The sequence below is a fragment of the Uloborus diversus genome, chromosome 1, assembly GCF_026930045.1.
Source record: "Uloborus diversus isolate 005 chromosome 1, Udiv.v.3.1, whole genome shotgun sequence".
Classification (NCBI taxonomy): Eukaryota; Metazoa; Arthropoda; class Arachnida; order Araneae; family Uloboridae; genus Uloborus; species Uloborus diversus.
The window spans coordinates 114,225,995-114,247,911 of NC_072731.1; the positions used below are offsets into that span (position 1 = coordinate 114,225,995).

At 32.0% G+C, this 21,917-nt stretch overlaps 1 protein-coding gene across 1 annotated transcript in view; it reads left to right on the forward strand.

Moving 5' to 3' along the window:
• LOC129231562 (plexin domain-containing protein 2-like) overlaps positions 1-12,702 on the forward strand; it is a 91,133-nt gene extending 78,431 nt beyond the window's left edge. The window contains exons 12-14 of the mRNA XM_054865922.1: positions 5,636-5,770; positions 8,715-8,854; positions 12,261-12,702. Of these exons, the coding sequence (XP_054721897.1) occupies positions 5,636-5,770; positions 8,715-8,854; positions 12,261-12,329 (344 nt within the window). The 3' untranslated portion in view covers positions 12,330-12,702. The remainder of the gene's footprint in view (positions 1-5,635; positions 5,771-8,714; positions 8,855-12,260) is intronic.
• Positions 12,703-21,917: the final 9,215 nt, after the last annotated feature.

The following is a 21,917-nucleotide window of genomic DNA, read 5'->3' on the forward strand; positions in this document are numbered from 1 at the left end:
GATTCATTACTGATTTTTTTTAATGGATTTTTAAGAAAACAAACTAAACTATGTGGCTTTACTTTAAAGAACCAAAATACTGTCAAGTTGCATGGATGATTAAATGCACTGTTGACACTAAAAGGCATCTTTTGAAATGAATTTATTGAAACTTAGTGATGACTCATTCAACCTTTGTCCCATTCAATACCATTCTGCCTGTTTATAAAAAAAAATATCAGACATTTAAGCTAATCGTTTCACTGCATTTTTACTTAACTTAAATTTATATGATGAAGACAAAAAATAATAGTTTAGTTTTTTAAGTGTACACTTATATTTTTCCATTATGAATAAGTGCTTCAATGAGGCTGTGGCATTCATGTAGACGTTTTGCAAATGCTCAATTCCAAAAATTAGCAAGTTTGAGATTAAATAGTACTATTCTCTTTGTGTAACGAGGTCATGAAAATTTTCATTGAAGTCATGAAAAAGTCTTGAAAAAGTCATGGAATTTTTTCATCCAAACAGAGTATGAACCCTGGACTCAACTCAAAAAAAAAAAAAACAGCAATAGAGAAAATTGAGGTTTAACGTAATAGTAATTTTAAATGATTTAGTCTCAAATATTACAATATGCGCAATCAACTTATTATGTGATGTTTACTAATTAGTTTTTGTAGTATGGATACATAATGCATACCTAAAGCTCGAAATATTTTCTTCAAAATTATGAAATTTTAATGATGTGTCACTATTGATGATATTGTTTTTACGCTTCCACGCGCCATTTAGGTTATTTAGCTTTGTGCAAGTTTTGGGGCAAGAAAGAGCATTAAATTTGGAGTTGAAATCAATTACTAGTACATTTTCCCTAAATTTTGAATTGTAACGCTTATTTTGCCGATGCACGATATGATTCTTTGTTAACATACATGATCATAAAAAAAAAAAACCCATGAATAGCACTATCGGGGGGGGGGGGGGAGCCCTGCTTTTCCCTTATAACAATTGTCATACCGATTTCAATGACTTATAGTAGACCGAAGGAGAAATGATGCCACAAATGATGTGCACAAATGATACCACGCTTGAGAGTGGGAGGGAGGGTTCGGGGTTCATACACTTGTGACAGTTTGTCTCAAGGGGGAAGGAGGGGTTTACAATAAGTGTGAAATCACACATTTTGGTCAAAATAAAAGCGTTTGTTACAGAAATATGTTCATCTAACATCGCGTGAGATGTGATGAGGGGCAAACCCTTGTGGATTTTAAGCTACTTTGTACTGAATCCTTAAACCAACTCCCCCCCCCCCCCAGAAACTAAGTTTGTCGGCTCCTCCTGCTCTGAAAAATACTCGCCCTGGTGGTTCGTCATCTCTACCTATGAACCTAAAATTTTAAAACAGTATTCGAACTGTTTACTTTTTATAATGCACCGCAGATTATTACATATTTCTAAACGTTAACATTCATGCAATATAAAAAGAAATAATCTTAATTTTAATAGTCAATTGCTTGGATGCATTTCAGATTGATTTTTTCCCCCAGTTCCTTTCATTTAATATATATAAATCCCTTCCGGAACATTTGATCACTCTCCGACTACCAAGCAGGGGAGGGGGGGCAGCATTTTTTCGAATATTGTTTTCAGCATTTTTCAAAAATCATAGTAGCTACTTTAGATTGATGGAATGTATATCCACTCTATATATAATCTGAAATTTTGTACATAATCCGTACAGATGTACCAAATACTCAACCCCTAAGAGCTGTGGAGTCCCCCCCCCCCCTCCGCTAAAGAAAAGAGAGACGAAGGAGGGAGAAAAAGAGAGTTACTAAGTCTTCAAAAAGAATGCAACCCTTAAGCATTTCAATGCCACAATCTGTGTCAATGAAATTTTCCGCAAAACTTCATGACCCCCCCCCCCACACACTTTTTTCATGAGCGCACTTGCAATTTGGAATTTAAGGCGTTAGTATTTGAAAGGATATCATACAAAATTCAGAATGCCTATTCTTAATAGAAATGTTTCATTCGTATTACAAAATACCTTTTCCGGCTCTTTTTTTTCTCTCATATGTACAATATTTAAATTAAAACACCTGTAGTGGCCAGTGCTTCAGTAATGGTAAATTCAATGTTTAAAACATGCTAGTAGATGCCACAGTGAAGTAAATTTTTTAACTATAGGCCTACAATATTAGTTACCTCTCTTGAAACTCAACAAGCGTATTATAGACCAATTTTCCTCAATTGTTCCATGATCTAAAAATGCCAGAATTTCAATTTTTTCATTTTTTTTAATCCATTTTTATTAAAACTTCAAATTTTATCCATTAGCAGTCATTCAGAAATCTGAAAATTTCAATAGTGGCCATCTGCCATTTTCTCACATCCAAGGAATTTGCATTACGTACTATAAATTCAAATAACTGATGATAAAAAACAACTGAAATTGATAGAATATGATTGTTACTTTAAGGTATCACCAAAAAAACACATTATTGTTCATAGCTTTCTTCAAAGTATATGAGTAAACTTGAAGTGGCCGCTACTGAAGCACTGGCCACTCTACTGGTGTTTTACCTTATAGTTCTGAAATTTTCGGTTAAAAAAGTAAAAATTCCCCGGAGACTACAGTTAAGCGAATCAGGAAGCGAAAAGAAATAACACAAAAACATTTTCGCAAATTTAAATGCATGCCAAAGTTTAGGGTTGTCTCAATCGCAAGCGGTGGCAATCACCCCCGCGCTTAAATTAGCTCTGCTTTCGGGAGGGCATTCCAAAGTGCCTTCTCCTCATGAATGCACAATACCAGTGTTTGCGCTCAATTATCTGTAACCTGGGTTCCAGGGACCCATTAATGAAACAGATTTGGGTCATTTAGTGTGAAAAAACGAGTCCCTTAAATTTTAAACAGAAAATCTTACCATATAAATAAATAATTAAAAAATATTCATACTTGGAGGGGGGGGGGAGGATTATCCACGTAGTGATTTTTAAAAGGTATGAAATTATCTAAATTGGTTAATTTTGACCTTATTTTTTTGTGATTATCATAAAATTATTTTCAAATAATACACTTGTAAGACTTAGTTATGTGAGAAACTATTTGTTTAGTTACAATGAGATTATAACACTCAAAATTTACTTTTAAGTTGGATTTTTTCATAAATACTAAACAAGTGCCTCTGATTGATCAAGCAGAAAGCACTCCCTTAACCTTTGTTTTTCTGGGTGAAAATGCCTAACAGCCCCCCCCCCCCCCGAATTATCACTGGTAATTTACCCAGAAATAGAAGAAAAAAATCCCAAACTAATGAACCAAACCCAAAAATCGCGATCGCAGAAGCGAACCATTCTTTCAGATCAGTGTGAAAATTTCTCATTTGCAATCTTAAATTGGTGTATTTGACTTTATTTTGACTCTTTCGAAATTTCTGTTTTGGCTTTTGTGCTATTTTTAAATCGCACCTTTCAAAATGGCAAGATTAATACCTGACTTTAAGTCTAAATTAAAATAGCCCATCAGAAATAAACGAATTACTGGAAAGAGAGCAAGGTTAAAGTGCTTTTGTATAAAATTAATAAACAATTTAACAAGAAAAATGTGTGAAGAAGTGGTTAGCGCGATCAGGAAAATGTTCGCCATTTTTTTCTCACATCCTTTTATTGGGGATGCAAAATTATGATTTTCAAAAGTAATTCTGTTACTTGAATGCAAAATGGATATGCTTTTACTGTACAGTTCTCTTGCATTAATCCTGGAGATAGCATTGAAACCACTTTTATTTTTATTCTTTATGGCTGTTTTCAGGAATTTCCGGGTGATAAAAAATGAGGGATAGCTTATTCTTAGAATACTGTACAATGGGCTATTTATGAACATGTAATATTTTGCTCCCTGAGCTCTGCCCAGGAGGTCACTGTAAACTCCAGTCTTATCACTAAAACTCCTGGGTTAACTGGTCAACAGTAGGGGTGTGTTTGAATAGTTGATAAATAGATAGGGTCATTTTAATTCCTTTTTGTTGATTCTCCTGGTCATTGAAGCTTAAAAGCATTTACTAAATAGATCTTCAAAATTTCCCCCAATTTTTTTCTGGTTCTTATCTTTTGGGTTTTCTGGATCCCCAGGACCCAAATTTTTGTGGAAGTTGTGTCCCTTTCCCGCGAGTTTGTGTAAAACACCCTCTATAGCGCGTAAATGCAAACCCAAATGTACTATACTATATTTTGTACATTTTGAATCAAATGAGAGCACGACAGCTAGATTTTGAAGCTATTAGTTCTGCCTCATAAAGTCATTTGACATAGTTTCTTCTTCTAAGCAAAAGTAATTTTATTTTTAAAAAAACGTTACAGCCTATCAATTCATAGAAATTCATTCAGCATCGTTACTTGTTCTAACAAGCAAAAGTAACTTTAATTAAAAACAATTTTAGCCAATCAAGTGGCTATGCTGCCTATCCGGTAGCAAAAACAGTGTGACACTGCGACGTGCATTGCAGATTTGTGATAAAGTCTGCAAATTTTCTCACGATAGTTGCGAGTGAAAGAACCTAAAATTTTTAAAGCAAAAGGTCTTAAATTTCTGTTAATCAAGATTTATACTGTATTCTTTGGGATAAAATTCACAGGCAGCGTCTGCTTGCATTAGCGTCTTATTCTTAAGCATATCCAGGTGCCAATTTAGATTTTGCAATTAATCTAACTCAGTTTTTCTTGCAGACTTTTTTTTTTCCTGCTTTGTAGATGCTGAAAAAATTCTGCTTCACTGCTTCCTATCTATCAGTGCATCTCTGATTTTAATTTTTAAAAGTTAAGATTAAGGTTTTGTTGTTTCTTTTTTCTTTTTTTTTAGAATTTAGGTCTTTTTCTTTCGCTAGCACAAGCTAAAAATCTGTTGGGGGATCTGTTTTTTTTTTTTTTTTTTAATGAACAATGATGGGAAATCAGTATGAATTGAAATTAAGTGCTGCTTTTCTTTTCTTCTGTTGTTCTGTCTGTGTAACATTAATGCTTCAATGTGGAGAAACATCTTAGATTATTGGAAACTGGCATTAATCAAAAGTGAAACACAGATGGCTTACTGATTTAGTATTCAAGCTTCAACAAAGTTATGAAATATTTGATCATGTTCTGTTAAATTCATCAGTTTCTTCCTCAGTATACATAGAAATTAAAAACTACATTTTTGTAGCCTCCTAGATTACATAACCACTTCAGGGGTGCCCATCCTCCCAAGAGCAAAAGCACCTCAAAAGAAGAAAAAAATGCCCCTGAAAACAATCGCCATAAAAATTTGAATGGCCCAGTATGCACAATGATAGTTTATTTTAATATTGTGTGCTAATTTTTTTTTTCTGTAACATTTGTATGGTATTGGTTTCATTTCATGAAATTTATTGCATCAATTTTTACGCATGACTTAATTAATGCCTGTTTAAAACTCAAAATGCCTTGAAAAAATTATTCATAAAGAAACTTAACCTCTTTTGAACTCAAAATGCCTTACAAAAACTTATTTATAATGAAAATAATTTTAAAATAACCTAAAATATTTATTTTGTATTTGATGCCTGCATCACTATTGGCATGAATAGTTGTGATTATTCATTTGTTATGTTATCATTTTGCATGATTTTTGTAGATTCTCCGTCCAAATATTACACCCTTTTTCCACGACCTGCAAAGCCTGGTTATCATTATGAAACCACTCCTTTTTCTTCATTGCCTGGTAAACCAGGTAGAACTAGTAGTGATGATGGATCAACTAGTGCTAGAGGTATTTAATTATTCATTTTTTGAAGAAAAGTATAATTTCAAATTTACAAAGGCAATTTTTTTCAATTAAAATATGGAATGCTGCCGGAAATATTTTCCCTTTTGTCTTATTTTTTCAGTTGAAACGATGACTTTTTCCCCTCCCTGTTCTTTGTTTTAGTTCTGTTTGTATTTTACCAATTTATTAAGTTCTCTGCCATTTGAAAAAAAAAATAAATAAATAAATAAATAAATAAAATTTCCAGTTGTATTAACTTAAGTGTTTGAAAGTTAATTTTTTGCTTGAACTGCATTTTGCCTTGTTGAGGGAATTTCATCTTAATTTTATCTTTATTATTAGTTTAAAACTTACCTTGGAACCACAGGAAAAGTGTAATATCAAAAAATTATTGAAATTAGTATCACTCAAACGAACATAGTGAAACATGTTCTTGACACATAAATTATTTGCCCTTGCCCCCTTGGTATTGAAATAGAAGGTCTTAAAGTCTGGTGCCATTTAAAGAAAAGCTGCCAAATTTAGCGAGAAATGAAAGTTTCTGGAAACCGAGCAGATTGTTGATGTCTTTGAATGTTGGCAGAGCTACGGCAACTGTTTAAGTGTGCATTTATAATTAATCTTGGCAACTTTTTGACCTTGTATTTTGATAACAAGGTGGTAAGATGTCAAAAACATGTTTCGCTATTCTCTTTTGATTGCTACTTATTTTTAAAATTTTCATTATTGCACTAAAATATGATTTCCTGGTTTGATGAGGGAGAAATTTACCAGTGGTGGTTTAATGAAATAGAATTCTTTTATTAGTAATAAGAAGGGATTGTACTTAGTGCCACTGTAAAATAAAAATAGACCTGACTTAGATGGAGAAAAATAATCTTGTGGAGTTAGGAAAGAACTTTAATTGAGAATTTTAGAATAACCACATTAATGAAATATGCTTTACAATCTTTGCCTCTGAACAGTAATTGACTATGGCAGTAGACAAGCTATATTATTAAAGTTAAAACAGTCATTTGCTTAAAATTTGAATTAATCGGCTCAGATAAATGAAGCACAACAATAAAACAAGATTGATATAGGAAGCATAAAATAGTAAATTTTAAATTCAGTTAATTAGTTTCTTTGACAGTACTATCAATAGTGTTTCTAACAGATATCGCTAACAGCTACTAAACAATATAGAGCATTTTTTAAGTTAAAAATTTACATAAATTTAACTGTCACAAGATGTTCTTGTATATTTCTTAATGAACAGTTAGAAAATGGTTTGAATGGTGATAATATTGTATTTAAATTTAGTTCTGCAAAACCTCTAAAAAGAAAGTTCTGTTGTAAAAGCAAATTTGTTCTTCCTCTTTTTCTAGTGCTGGGACGTCAATGTTTAAAATTAAAACTTTGATCCAAAAATATTGATCTCTGAAACATTGAACTTTTTAATGCATATTTCCTGCATAATAAACTCTAAAAAATGTTTTAATGCTAAAACTAAATTCAAATTAATCAATTTATTAATTAAAAAGATCTTTCAAGCTATCAAAGAAAAGCTAATAATGATATTTAATTACTAACATTCCAAATTAAGTAATGCAAAGCAATAAGTCACTTGTACATTTGAAATACAAGGAATAGCAGCATCAAAACTAATTAATTAGAATAATTTCATAACATTTTTTAAATTTCCACCTGAATAATACAAAAACTGAAATTAAGTTATTTAAAAATCAATGTAAATCAATTAGGTGATTAGTAGTAAATATTTCAAGGATGATAACATGTACACACAATAAAGAAAAAATAAAGGCCGGGGGGGGGGAGAAAAAGAATGAAGAGAAAAGGAAATGTCATGCATAGTAAATAAGTGTTTTTGAAAACTTACTTCCAACGGAATCACATGGAAGAGTTGCTTGTATTATATTTAAAACTAGTTATATTTAAAGATTATCAATTTTTATACCAACTTGAAATGCACCTAATTTTAATGTCTAAAAATGTATCTGGTTTGAGGATATTTGTTTTGAAATCAAAATAAATGTTAAGTACAAATTTAATCTTTTCGTTGTGGTACTATTCAACGCAATAAATTCACCTTTTAAAATCTACACAGCTTCTGGTACCAAGCTGTTCGTGGATTTTCTGTATCATCCTGTTATAACAGCTTACAAAAGTTTGAAGCTATGAGATCTACATGGACAGGGTGGTAACACAACCTGGAAAACCTAAAAATCAGGGAAATTTTAATTTCTGGAAAATATCAGGGGAAATTATCATTTGCAGTCTCCAAATTGGCTATGGTTGATAATTTTCTTTCATGGAGCAAAATGAAAGAAATATATTTTTTCCGAAAAAAAAAAAAACCACATAGAGGAAAACTAAAATTGGGAAAAGTAGCATTGTATTTTTGTATTGACAAATGTTCAGGAAATAGTAAGTTGCATGAGAAATCAATAACAAATGTTGAAAGATTGCCACTCAATTATAGGATGAAAAATCATGAAAAGGCAGAAAAAAACTTGCAAAAAAAAAAAAAAAAAAAAATGCCGACACAAGTTTCAGGGTTACAAGGATTTACCCCTTTCATCCGTGAAAAAGGAAGTTTAGAGATAGTAGACATTACACTATTCAAACATTGTTTGCTGCCTTTAGTCAAATGTTTTTTATCTATTACTTATTTTTGTGTTGATAAAAAGGTTCTTTGTAATAACGAAACATCTATTTTTACAAATTGTGTGCTACATTAATGTTGGTATCCTTGACATCTGTGTGAAAGTCACGATTGTAAAACCAGGGAAATTTTTGGAGCTTGATCAGGAAATATCAGTGAATTATCAGAAAACTTGATTTTCCGGGGTTTGTTACCTTGGGGCATATGCAGTGCAGAGAACTTTCCATGTTTGTTGTGACTGTAAGAATTGCTTTTGAATTTATTTATCATTTGTTTTTCTAGTTGCTGACGATGTCTCTACAGTTGGAGTAGGGAGTGTCATTTCCATTCTGTTGATTTTGGCAGTTTTGATGGGAGGATTAGTATGGGTCGGTTATGCCTATCGAAACCCACATACTTCCTCTGGTCAACTATTAATAAGAGTAAGATTTGTTTTGCATGTACCTTAAATACAAAACTTGCATTTTACATTTATAATAACGTATATTAAATAAAATTTCCCCATTTTATCTATTATACGTTTTTTATTTCAACTTGTAATGAAGCTACAAACAGTTCTAAAATCAATTTTGACTTATATGTTTTCTTGTTCCACCCTTAGACTTCGAAAAATGTGAATATTTAAGTTTTGACCGATGCATTGGCCCTGATGGTTCATCTGATTTAGCCATCGGCAGCAGATGCTAACTTCAACAAAAAATTGACTTTTAAAACACTTAAATGCTGATCTTTTTTGGGAGAAAAGAAGGAAACCCAACTTTTAGTCGCCTGTTTTATACATAATCGTTAAAATTAAGTTCAACATTGGGCCAGAAATCAGGCAGCTTTTGCTTCTGGATTTTGGAACATGCTAAATTTTGGATTACTACCAAAATTTTCACAACATAGCAGACACTTATCAAAGGATCGCTTTGATGTGAGGTTAAAATTTTTTATGCACTTTAACTGAAATAATTATGGGATATATTCATGGTTAGTGGAGCAATTTAATACGGGACACAAAGTTCAAATTTGGTTGATTAACTCATGGCAGAGTGCAAAATTGCTGACATTGTTTCTTTCAGAACAGATATCAAAAATCTTGGTATTTTCCAGATTTTAGCTGAATACTAAAGAAATAAATATTCAAAGGGTCTGAGACATAATCTGGTTCTTAATTAAAGCTTTAACTGTAGTAAAAGCTCAACAATAAGAATATTTCTTAAAAACTGAACTCAGGGTTAGTATAGTGATTGAAGTTCTTATTTTTGTTTCTCGCCGTTTACAAGTTTAAAAACTATCTATTTTTCAGCTATCCTTAATTTTAATTTTATAGGCTCTCTCCTATGGCACTTCGATATCTCAAAAGCCTTTATATGACGAAAAATTATTTTCCCCCTTGATTTTGCTTATTTATCTACTGCAGGCCTTCCCCAACTTTATGGCCAGCAGACCCCTTTCAAGGACTAATGTTCAGCGTGGGCATTAGACCAGGCCTGCCTCCTGGGGTTAGCAGCCGCCTAGGGCGGAAAATTTCAAAATTGAAACTTTTTTTTAAAAAGAAGCATGAATACATGTTTTAGCGTCATAAAATACACTGCTTCAATGTTAAAAATTACTAGTTATTTGGAATGTGTACCAGTGCTTGGATATGCAAAACATTATTTGGAATATAGCAAGAAATTCAATTTAATTTTAGAGGTGGCAAATTGCGTGATATAGTGATATAAAAGTCTTTTGAAACAATATCTGTTTCACTGCCATAAGTGGCACTACTTTAACGTTTAAAAAAATAATTTAAAGTGTGCAACACTGCTTGGATGTGCTAAACCTAGTTTAGAATTTAACTATGAACTCACTTTAATTTTAAGCACTTTACAATTTTATTTTATTGATGTGTTATTATTTTATATTATTATTAGTCAATGGCAGGGGGGCGGCACTTGTCAATATTGGCTAGGGCGGCTGAACTACTAGAGTCGGCTCTGCATTAGACTGTACAGATAGTCTTATATTTCATAGTTAATTGAACTTGAAGAGTGAGATTGTTTTTACTGGTACAACTTTAATGAATTGGGTTTAATTTTTGATAGCTAGAGTTGAATATCAAAATCAGCATCAAGACAGCTTTTTAGTTTTGATAGCTGCATAGGTTCAAAATTTGACCTCATACCTCTAGATTTTGGAAAGTAGTGCTGAAAGGATAACTCCATACTTCGAAGGTTAATATTCTGGGTTTTTTAATACAAAAGCATTACTGTGACCTCTTGCTTATACGTGACCTCTGTTATATGCGTTTTTCACTCATGCACTTTTTTCTCACGGGCCCGGCCAGGAACATAGAAAAACAGTGTTAACTCTTGTTCAATTATATGCGAAACCTAAACGGAACTTTTCACTTATGCGCGATAAAACTTTTTCAAGTTTTAGTTAAATCTCCTATTCACACTTTGCTTATCAGAGGATTTGTAACCTTCTTGTTCTGTCTCTTAAAGTACATGCACATGCCTTCATTCCATTGTTCCGATTCCTCCAAGAATGCGTTCTTTTTTGCGAAAGTGTGCAATAGGGGTGGAATTAGTCTTGTGATTGACATGGAGAAGGGAGAATAGGTTACATACGAAAAGGTTGTCGTCGCTAAAAGTCATGCTCAAGCGGTAGGTATTGACGTAGCCTATCGAGAATCTTTTGCATCCTCATAGGCTATAGCACTGAGCATGCAACATTTTTTAGGTTTTGGGGAATTTGTTTCCGTACTGTAGTACAGTGAATAAAAAATGACAAAACATACAACTTCAAATTTTACCTTTTTATTAAATTACAATGCATAAACGGAAATTATGTGCGTAATTATTAGTATTACAAAAGAAATGTTAACTTATTGTATTTAAGCTAATTTTTGGGTTTTTCACTTATGCGCAAATCTCACATGTGCATGAAAATTTTGTTGTCCCCTTTGGTTGCGTATATTTGAGAGGTCACTGTATTTCAATGTAATTTAGTTTCTTTAACATTTTTCTTTTTTCAAAATTTGATGCAGACCCCCGAGTGGTCTGCGGGCCACTGTTTGGGAAGCCCTGTTCTAATGTTATTTTTGATTCTTATGTCGAAAATTTTTTAAATCAAAACCGTGCTAAGTATTTTTCAAAGTCTAACATAATTTTTCTGGAAAAACCACAGTTTATTGTTCTGAAGCAACTCGGGGAATGTTTCCAAAAACATCTCAAGCCCTTCATTATTTCTCTCAAGGGTTAGGAATGATTTGGAGAAGCTTATCTACTGTCACTTTCATTCCAAAGCCCAGGGGTGTCAGAAAATCATAAAAAGTCCTAAGAAGCCCAAAAAAACCTACCTAAAACCTTTTGCCCCTTCTCACACAATTTGGTTGGACCTTTTGACCCTATTTTCACCTCCGTAAAAAGGGGAGATGAATAGAAAACCCCTTTAGAGATGGGGACTGGTGCAATCCTTTGTCCAACTTCTTTTATTCCAGGGCGCTCAAAACTCGTTGAAAAGTTTAGTCGTGGTAAATCACTACATTTCGCTACTTCACTAGAGCGTTCTTTTTTCTCTGTTATTTTTGGCTCATTTTAAAAATTAAAATATTTGTTATTGTATTAAGACTTTTTTTCAACTTTCATTACATGTTTACACTTATTTTTAACTTTCGTGACTAATTTTTAAAATGTTATTTTATTATGATTATTCCTTTATTATGATTATCCCCTTGTTATCTCAAAAATTCAATATCTTGATTTTTTGTAAACGAGTTTCGACTTTTTGATATCAAGAGTATACTGTATATTATATTGCGCTCTTTTAAAAATCCATGCTATTTTATGATTTCAGTACCGTCCATCTCAGTGGCGTTTCCGTAGTGGTGAAGCTAGATACACGGCTGCATCCGTACACATGTGAGTCGGATTATGAACTGAAAGCGATGGGAGAGTTCTGGTCAGAAGTGCACCTTACTTGCCACGTCATATCAGCACAGGAATTTTGAGAGAAATATTTGGTACAAAGCATTTTAGTCAAAAAATATTTTGGAACTGTATGATACAGAAAACAAAGTAAACATTTTTTCAGCGGCTTTTATCATCATGTATTTCTTTTCTATTTTTGCAATTGCATTTTTGACAACCGAAGTGTCCAATTTCGTGCATACTCTGCATTCATACTCTTGTGGATCATTCCATTGCGCTTTGAGTGCTGGCTTTTTGAAATTCTAAATGAAACGAGCGAGTCATAAATGATGGATGTCACCCCCATGATGGTACTTTTCGAAGTTAACATTTTCTCGAGAGAAAAAATATAGTTTTTAATCTTTTCATTTCAAAATTACTAAGAAGTTTTATTTTTCGTTTTTGCATCAAATTATGTTTCACTAAAATCAAAAGCAGTAAAAGAAATTTCTTTAATTTAATTTCACAATGTATGCATAAAATTTTCATTGGGGTATGTTTGTGGCTGGTTGCTCCCCTTTGGTCAGCACCTTTAATTGTGACAAAAGTAACAGGCCAACTGAGTAAATTTTACTGTTACTTTTGCAGTTCTAAATTTTAACATTTTTTTTTTTTTTTTTTAAATTTTTCAGTCTGAATTTCTTTTTTGTTCAAAAGTACCCTATTGCCTTTCATAAGTAATATGATTCCATTGAAATAGCATTTTCCAACCTATAATTTGTGCCCATAGAAAATGTGTTGTAAAAGTATTGCTAAGAGACATGCTGTACATTATCCATGTGCAGGGGCAGACTGACTGACTTTGGCTCAGTCGGCAAATTTTTGGCCCACCTCTGTAAATTAAAAAGTTAAATTAAACAGTTCCGGATCTTGATTCTTCCAAGTCGAGCAAAGACATAAACTACCAATAGTTCCTATTTTCCTATAAAATTATAGATCAAGTTTTCAAGTTCTAACAAAAGAAAATTGTGAAGTGCAAAATGAAGTTAGCATTGAGACATTTTTTATGTTTTTATTTCCTTGAAAGAAGAATACTAATGGTTATAAGTCTGAAAAGGCACATCTTTAGGCTTTGATACTGACAACATAGGAAGGAAACGAGGAAATTAAGGAATCAGGTAAATCCCTCCGGAAAAAATTTCGAAATTGGTTTATCTACATAGGCCTAAAGAGAAAAAAATTGAGAGAAGAGGTTAAATATACATAGTGCCCTTCCAGGTGATATTTTCAAAGATGTCAAAAACCGCAATTTGCAATTTTCGGTAACTTTAGAGAAAGGGGTTCCCCCCACAATTTTGTTTTATTTTTTTTTTAATTGAAGTCCATTTTGGTTTATCTTTGATTACAATAGAATGTCAGGGGTTCTTCTCAGAAAATCTCTGAAACGGGAAGTTTCAGAATTGCAATTTTAGGTTACCCTTGCTAAAATTAATGGAACACAGAAGTATCGGGAGCTCTCTATGAAAATGTTTTGACATCAGTGGCGTAGCTAGACCCGACTTTCGGGGGGGGGGGGTTACTTCTTTTATATATATATATATATATATATATATATATATATATATATATATATATATATATTATATATATATATATTATATATATATATTATATATAATATATATATATATATATATATATATATATATATATATATATATATATATATATATATATGTATGTATAATCGCTTGGAATTTTTTCCTTTTCTTCCTTTTTTTTTCTTTCTCTTCTCTCTTCTTTCTCTTTTTTTTTTTTTTTTTTGAGACTAACTTTTCGGGGGGGGGGTTTTGTCCCCAAAACCCCCCCCTTAGCTACGCCCCTGTTTGACATTGAACTATTAAAAAACGCAAAACTATTTTTGGCACTTTTGAGAGAGTAGGAGGCTCAGTGATCTCATTTGTAAGCATTTAAAAACTGAAGTATACTCGGCCCAATTTTAAACTACATTTAGTTATTACAGGGAATCTGGTGACTCTTTTTCGGAATTTTTCAACATTGAAATTTTAAGAACATAATCTTATAATATACTAGGAGCTCTCCCACGGAAATTTTTATACGTGAAATTTTAAGTTATCTTAAGTTCGCCATTACGTTAAGTTAATGGCGAAGGTTCAAAGACATTGGCAAGTTTTCAATACTTGAATCTAAACACAAATGAGGGCCTTGATGCAAGAAGCAAGTCCAGACTCACTCGTTTTTGGTAAGACCGACAAATAACGTTAATGTCCGATAGAAAGGCTAATATCTTTCTCACATCATTCACTAGGAAGCATAGGCTTGACCTTACATTTGGGTCTTGTTGCACCAATTGGAACATTTATATTCTCCATAGGCAAAAATGAATTTTTTAAAAAAAGGGGAAAAGTTCAGACGTAATTAGTTCTCTCTCTTGCATCCAAGTCCTCAATTGTAGATCTAAGTCTATCGTTGGTGACTTTAGGACTATAAAAAAAGACCTCGTACCATACCTGAATTACCTTAGAGACCTGATTACTACTAATGTTGCTCAAAAAAAAAATCTTGCACCCCCCCCCCCCCCGTCCAACTTGGTCCTAAATCCGCCTATGATCAGGAGATCTCCCTTCTAAGTCGACATTTTTCCCTGTTTCAGATTCAGCTCATCGTACTCCTGACTTGCTTTCCTGTATGCGATTCTGAGATGAATATGCTCGTATAGCGATAATTTACAATAGACCAATGAAATAAATCAATTGCCAACTGACAGCATTTAGTTGAATCTATCACAGCCAGTAAATGCCAGGGGCTAGCGTGCACAGAAATTTTGGGGCCCATCACAAATGACTTTTACAAGCCCCCCTCCATCTTGGTTAGCCCTACGTCCCTATATTTATTTCACTTCTCATTTAAAAAATCTGTCCCCTTTAGGCTCGGAACCGGGCCAAAGGTGTCCCCTCCCCCTTTGTTAATGCCCCTGCTTATGTCGTTGCCTCAGAGCAACATTAAAATATTTAATCCCAGAAATAACACCAAGGTATCTAAATGTTGCTCTGGGTCGACGATGTATCAACACCCCAAAGTATAGCCCCCTTATTTATTGCAGGGTCGAGGCCGCTTTTTGTATAATGGGGCAGGCCCCTTTAATTTTTGTTAATAGATGTACAAATATAAGTTTTTAAAGCTCTTTTTCGGCCCGGACTTTTGGCCTCGTCGGACCCCAATTTCTCTAGCCTCCTCCCGTTTCCTCAATGTGGAAGTCATTGCCCCTAGAGCTCTAAAAACTAGAGAGAAAGTTGATAAGCAAGGAAAGCATTTGCACGTGTGGACTTCGGCTCTTTACTTTGGTCCCTGCTTAGGATGGAAAAAAAACCTGCTTTCAAGCGCTTTCTTCACATAGTCAACAAATTACTTGTTTGGTTTTTTTTTGTTCATTTTTTATTATGATACTTTAAAAAATGTTAGGTGTGAATTTAAATGTATTAACTTCAATAAAAAAAATTGCTTGAAGTGGCCCACTTGTAGGGTTGGCCTAGTCGGGGGTCCCCGACAAGCCGACCTGGCCAGTCTGCCCCGTCCATGTGAGTAATTATATGACTTGCAATACATGTGAAATTAACAAAAACATTGTACTGCAATATATGTGTAACTCTACAAGAACAATTTGGAAAAATTAAAAAATTTTGTTCTGTTGTCTGTTGAATAAATTATAATATAAAAACTTCATGAAAGTTGATTGTTATGAAAGTTTAGATGGTTTCTTTTTCATTGAAAAATATGGAAAGGTTGGAGGTCACTGCTATAAGATATGATCATTTTTTCAAAATTTCATGAAATTAGTTAAGTCTTTTAAAAATTTATTAAAAAGACTGAAAAGGGAGACAGAACTAGACTCATTTTTCTAATTAAATTTTTTCTCGGATTAATATTCCTATGGAATGACCCATGTATATTATTTATTAATTTATTTTACTGTTGAAATCTGCTGAGAAATAGGGAAGTGTGTATATTAATCTCTATGCAGGTTTCATGATGTGCCTTTAACGAATATATTGTGAAGGGTATTTTTAATGAAATGTGTGCTTTCCAAACACAAAAATGGAGTTTCTTGAAGCTCTTTGCTTTTTAACACAATGAGCATGTTTGTTGAAAAACATGTAAATGATACAATAGTATTTCCGTAGAAAACTAGTATTTTATTTTGTTGTGTGAAGTCTACAGGATTTCAGATGTGCTGTTACCATATCTCTTATTTAATGAATTCTATATATGCAATGTTCAGTATTTTTTATAAAGCATGAATACCGACACATCAGCAATTTTTGAGGCAAATGCAGTAAGTTATTGTCCCAAATGGGTTTGAAGAAAAAATTGTTTTTGTTTTATGCTGTGAAATTATCTGTGTCTTAAAGTTCATTATCACCATTCACACTACAGCCTTTTTAAAACCCTGGTCCTCATTTCAGTTTTGGTTACTTTACTCACTGCTTTTTCATCCAGTTGATGCTTAAAATTCCATCTTTCTCTATATCTCTTTCAATCTAATTTGTAGTCTCCCTCTTACTCTAGATATCATTTTTTACTCAAGAAAATGACTTTTCACAAAGACAAAATTTGCTGTTTAAAACTTACACTTTTTACAAAATTATCCATTGTGCAGCATCCATAATTTTATTATATTCTCTGGGTTAAAATCCATTAGCAGTGAGTGCAGGTTGCAATTATAATATGTCAGGGTAAAAAGGATTAAACACAGTCAATTTTGAATTGTCCTGTTTGTCACTAGTATTTGAAGGAAATAAAAAAAACTTTGCATAAATATTTGGCTGCAAAAATGTGACCCGCAAGTATTAACCCATTCTTCAGGGCAAGAAACTGGTCAGTATTCTTCAACTAAGACAGTATTTGTCAGTTTTGTTTTCAAAATTAAGTCTGTTAATTCGATATTTTTTTTAATTACCAAATAATTCATTTCAAGAAAAAATCAGCATCATTATTTTCCCCCCTTTTTCCTTATGAACTTCGTAGAATGTAAAAAGAAAAAGTGCCTAATTTTTACAACTTGTTAAAGTCTGCATTTCTTGATAAGAATCATTTGCTAATATTTTATTGGACAGGAGTGAAAACCTATTTCATAGCAAAGTTAGCTTCATTTTAGTTTACTTCCCGTAAAAGTTGTTAAGAAAAGAATGTGTATGTTTAGTATGTTGTAAAAAACCGTTAAAAGGAAAAATGTCAAGTAAATAATAAGTAAATACTGTCAGCCCCCCTTAATCAGGTAACAGGTAAACAAATACATCGCTTCTGGAACTGAATCTTCCCCATAGACTCAATGTCCCCTCTCAATCAAATAGTTTCCCTGGATAATCGAATAATATAGATGAGCTTTCACAAATATTCTTGCGGAGAAAATTTTTGAATAAATAAAGTACAAACAATTATTGACAAACTAATATAAAGTAATTTTTTCCTGCGACAACGGGCACGGAAAACATTCATATTCCGTCAAAACATTTCCAATGTTCTATCAAATGTCTTTTATTTTTGCCATCACAAAAAAAGAGATAAAACATTAGATAAATAACATAAATAAATATGCACATTTTAAAAGATAATAAATTGACAGAAAAGTAAATGCAAAACACGATAAACTAGGAGGGGGAAAATGGAGTCAGAAAAATGTTCCCAAAAGACCTTAAGCAAGCAATCCCACTATATTGGAACTTTTCAAAAATGAATGTACTGCAAAAAGGTACCGAAACAGATTTCATAATTCAAGTTGTAAGTTACTTTTTACAATTTTCATACGTACTTGCAATATATATACAAATTATTGAACTATTTTGTTCTTTAACTTATTTTAAAAACCTTTTGCCAATATCATTTATTATTTCCTTTATATAGCTATTGATTAACTATTCCGTTTTAAGACAAATGTTGTCCATTTAGAAAGGTAAAGAAAATTTCCCTGGTTAGTCAAATACCCCGCATAATTCATTTAAATTTCTTGGAACTAATGACATTCGATTAACCGGGACTAACAGTACTGCAAAATAAAAATTTTGTAAAGAGATAACTAATTAGATAAGAGATAGAAAAATATCTCCCTCCCCCTCCCATTTTTGAATTGCTATTGAATTTATTGTTCTTTTGGAACGATTTAAAAGGATAATCAAGAAATCTGTTGGATTTTTTCAAGTTTTAACATCGTTTTTTCTTTTTTTTTTTTTTTTTTCTGTTTTGGAAACTATTAAGAAATTTAATGAATCTTGAGGGAAAAAATAATTTAATTTTGAAAGTTTATCAGAATAAAATTGCTTTCTAATATTAACAAGAGCAAAATGTCATTCATATAAAAAAAATACTGTATTTTTTTTAAACTATAGTAAACCTCCCTTTCTCCCACAATACTTTAAAATTTGTAATATGACAAATAAATATTTTCTAGCATATTCTATGGTGCCCACTACCTGTAAGGCCTCAAATGTTATGGAGTACCCCCCTCCAGAACACCGTCCCTTCTCTTAGCGCAAGTCCTGAAAGCTTTTTTAATCTTGAAAGATGTTGGCTTATTTACACACCAGTAAATCTATTGGTGCTTTTTTTTTTTAAATTAAAATATGAACAAGACTGCATGTATGATTTATAAATATTTTATTCCTGATTTCAGATTTTTTAAAAGAAAAAAATAATGTGATTGATAATGAAAAACTTTCCTCGGTAGTTTAGTAATATTTCAAATATTTGTAAAATCTTTTAGATGAATATGTTTTTCTAGTTGCAGTGAAAGTTTCATTATTAATATCAGGGTTGTGACAAATCCCTCGTTCCAAGCCGCCCTGGCAACTAAAAAAATGCTGTGAAGAGGATTAGTTTTTTCAGAAGCCATGTGGCACTAAATTTTCCTTTAAACCCTGAGAAATAATGTCTGTTGCCTAAAAATTTTCCCTGCCTCCTAAGATTTAAAAAATATTGTCAGTCTTTGCTCATCATAGTATAGTATCACAATTGAAACATGCATCCATTTTATGAAACGTAATATTGATAATTATTTAGGGTCTCTTACTGTACATTTAGTAATAAGTATTAGACTGTTGTGCGAAACAGTAAAAATTAGTCTGTCATGCTTAATTTTGTTCATAAATTATAAACGTTTATTTTTTTTTCGGTTTATGCATTTTTGTCTGGCATTTTTCCTTATTACCAAGATGCATTAAGTGGATCACATTAGCTCACTGCCTATTATCACTCCTTTTTTTATGATCTGATAATCATGTGTTATTTTTTATGTATGTTTTTCATTTCATTATTTTGAATTTTCAATTTCTGACTTCTATAAATGAACCCTCTTTATATTTTGATAATAATTTGTGATTTCTTTTAAGAGTTATTTTCGCTATAGTTTTATGCAGGTGAGGGAGAAAAAATTAAATGCTTTTTGACCAGTCTACAAAGACATTTGTTTTACTGTGATAGCAATTCTTTGAAGACATATTTCTCACAAAATGCATTGACGAAAGTTATTTCAGTTTCATTTGAGAACTAGTTAGGTTTTTTATGATTTTAAGAAACAGTAATTATGTATATATCTACATTGATTGTCAAATTCTGCTTTTTTTTTTAAACCAAGCAATTAACTTGTTATTATTTTTTAAAGAAATTCTAGAAGTGCTGTTAACCCATACAGCTTTATACAGTTTTTTCGTACAGATTAAGTCCACAATGTGGTACATTGGTAATTATTTTTTTTAATCTGATGTTTATTATTGTACATTTTGTCAAAAGGAAAACTTTTTGTTTTGCTTCAACGAAATTTTATGTAAACAATTTTATAATTTTAACTATTGGCTTTTAATTTTCTATTTTATCCTAAATATGTTGACTTATGGTCTTAACACATGAATTGTACATTTTTCTGCATTATTAATATTGCATTAGATTAAGAGCCATCCAGAAATTAACACAGAACATTTTGAGTTCATTTCATGGTTTCCTGACTAAAATTGTTTCAATGCAATTAAAAGTAAAAACCCAAACAAAAACCAATTTTAGAAACTTGAATGAAAAAGTTTCATCTTTACTCAAGTATGTACCTTGATACTGCACATCAAAAAAGTGGAACAATATCCTGTTTTTTATTTCTGAAAAATTCTCATTGGTAGTTAAATAACATTTCAGAAAGATTCTCGGTTGTGTATGGGCATTAGGATGTCTCAAAAACATTGCGGATTGTATACAATTGGTAGGTACTAATGTGAAATTATTAATGTATATTTTTAATACTTTATTTTTAAAAAAAATTTCCTTTAAGAAAATGTAGGGTTGTTCCATAGAAAACATATCCCCTTTTTTACAAAAAGTTTCAGTGCCAGTGCCTATTCCGTCCCTCTTCCTTCCTTCCATTTTATGCACCTTTGTAATCAGTTTGTGTCTTATTAGGAGACTTGATTCTATAATACATGCATGCTTGATTTTGTTAGGGAAAACGCCAAGGAACCCCTTAACCCTCTCGCTGCATATTTTTTTAAAATCAGAATAGGTTCAAAAGTTGCATATTTTTTTTTAATTACATATTTCAAATCTACATATATTTTGTGTCAAATTTATTTTTTTTTGCCAGTCATCTTTGAGCTTTGATGAGCACAAGCAAAATGCTGTAAAAAAGTTCAAATTGTTGCATAGCTCTCAGAAATGTGGACAGCTAACTCCATCTGTTAGCCCACATCTAAGTAAACAATTAAACATCTCAAAAAAGCCAAAATGAAACTGAACGGGGAAAAAGCGTGTTGCACAGTTAAATAGACGGGGGAAAAAAGCATCCCTGTAGAAATCGCGCATTACGTGAATTTTACTACTTCGTTGTCCATGGAAATTGTATGATGTGCAGCGAGAGGGTTAACCTCTGTTTAGAATACAGTTATCTCTTCATATAAGATGTTATTCAAAGTAAGTAAAACATGATTTTTACTTGCTAGGAAAAAAAGTAAGGTCTTAAATCTTTTTTTTCATGTACATATTTATGTAGATTGTCCATACTTTTTATACTAAAGAGTCTGTAACAATGCTACCACACATGCACATGCTAAAAACAACTTGTAAGATATAGTCAGTGGAAAAAAATGTGCTTTCCACTTTCTAGGAGAAATATAGTCAATGATGTTGACTTCATGTCTCAGTTGTGTTTGAATTAGCAGGTTCTTGAGTTGAAGAGGTTCAGTGCTGCAGTTTTAATTTAGTATTGTACATTGTGAATTAGCAACATAATTTTTACGCAGGCATGTTTCTTTTAAATTTTTATGTATGCTTCAAATTAATTTTATAACAGCTAATGAAATATAAAAATATATATATTCGTGAAAAATCTGAAGAATGTTCAAGTAATATATTTTATATATTTATACTTTTAGAAGAAACAAAGCAAGACATGGGCAAAAATTTACCCAAAACTGCTGTTTCAAATGTGAAATGTTTGCATTTGTGTGAGTGTAACATCCATAGTGGTGAAATGTTATACAAATTGACTTATAAAAATGAATTTTCCCTATTAAAAATGAAATAAGAATAAAATAAACATTAATTGCATGTA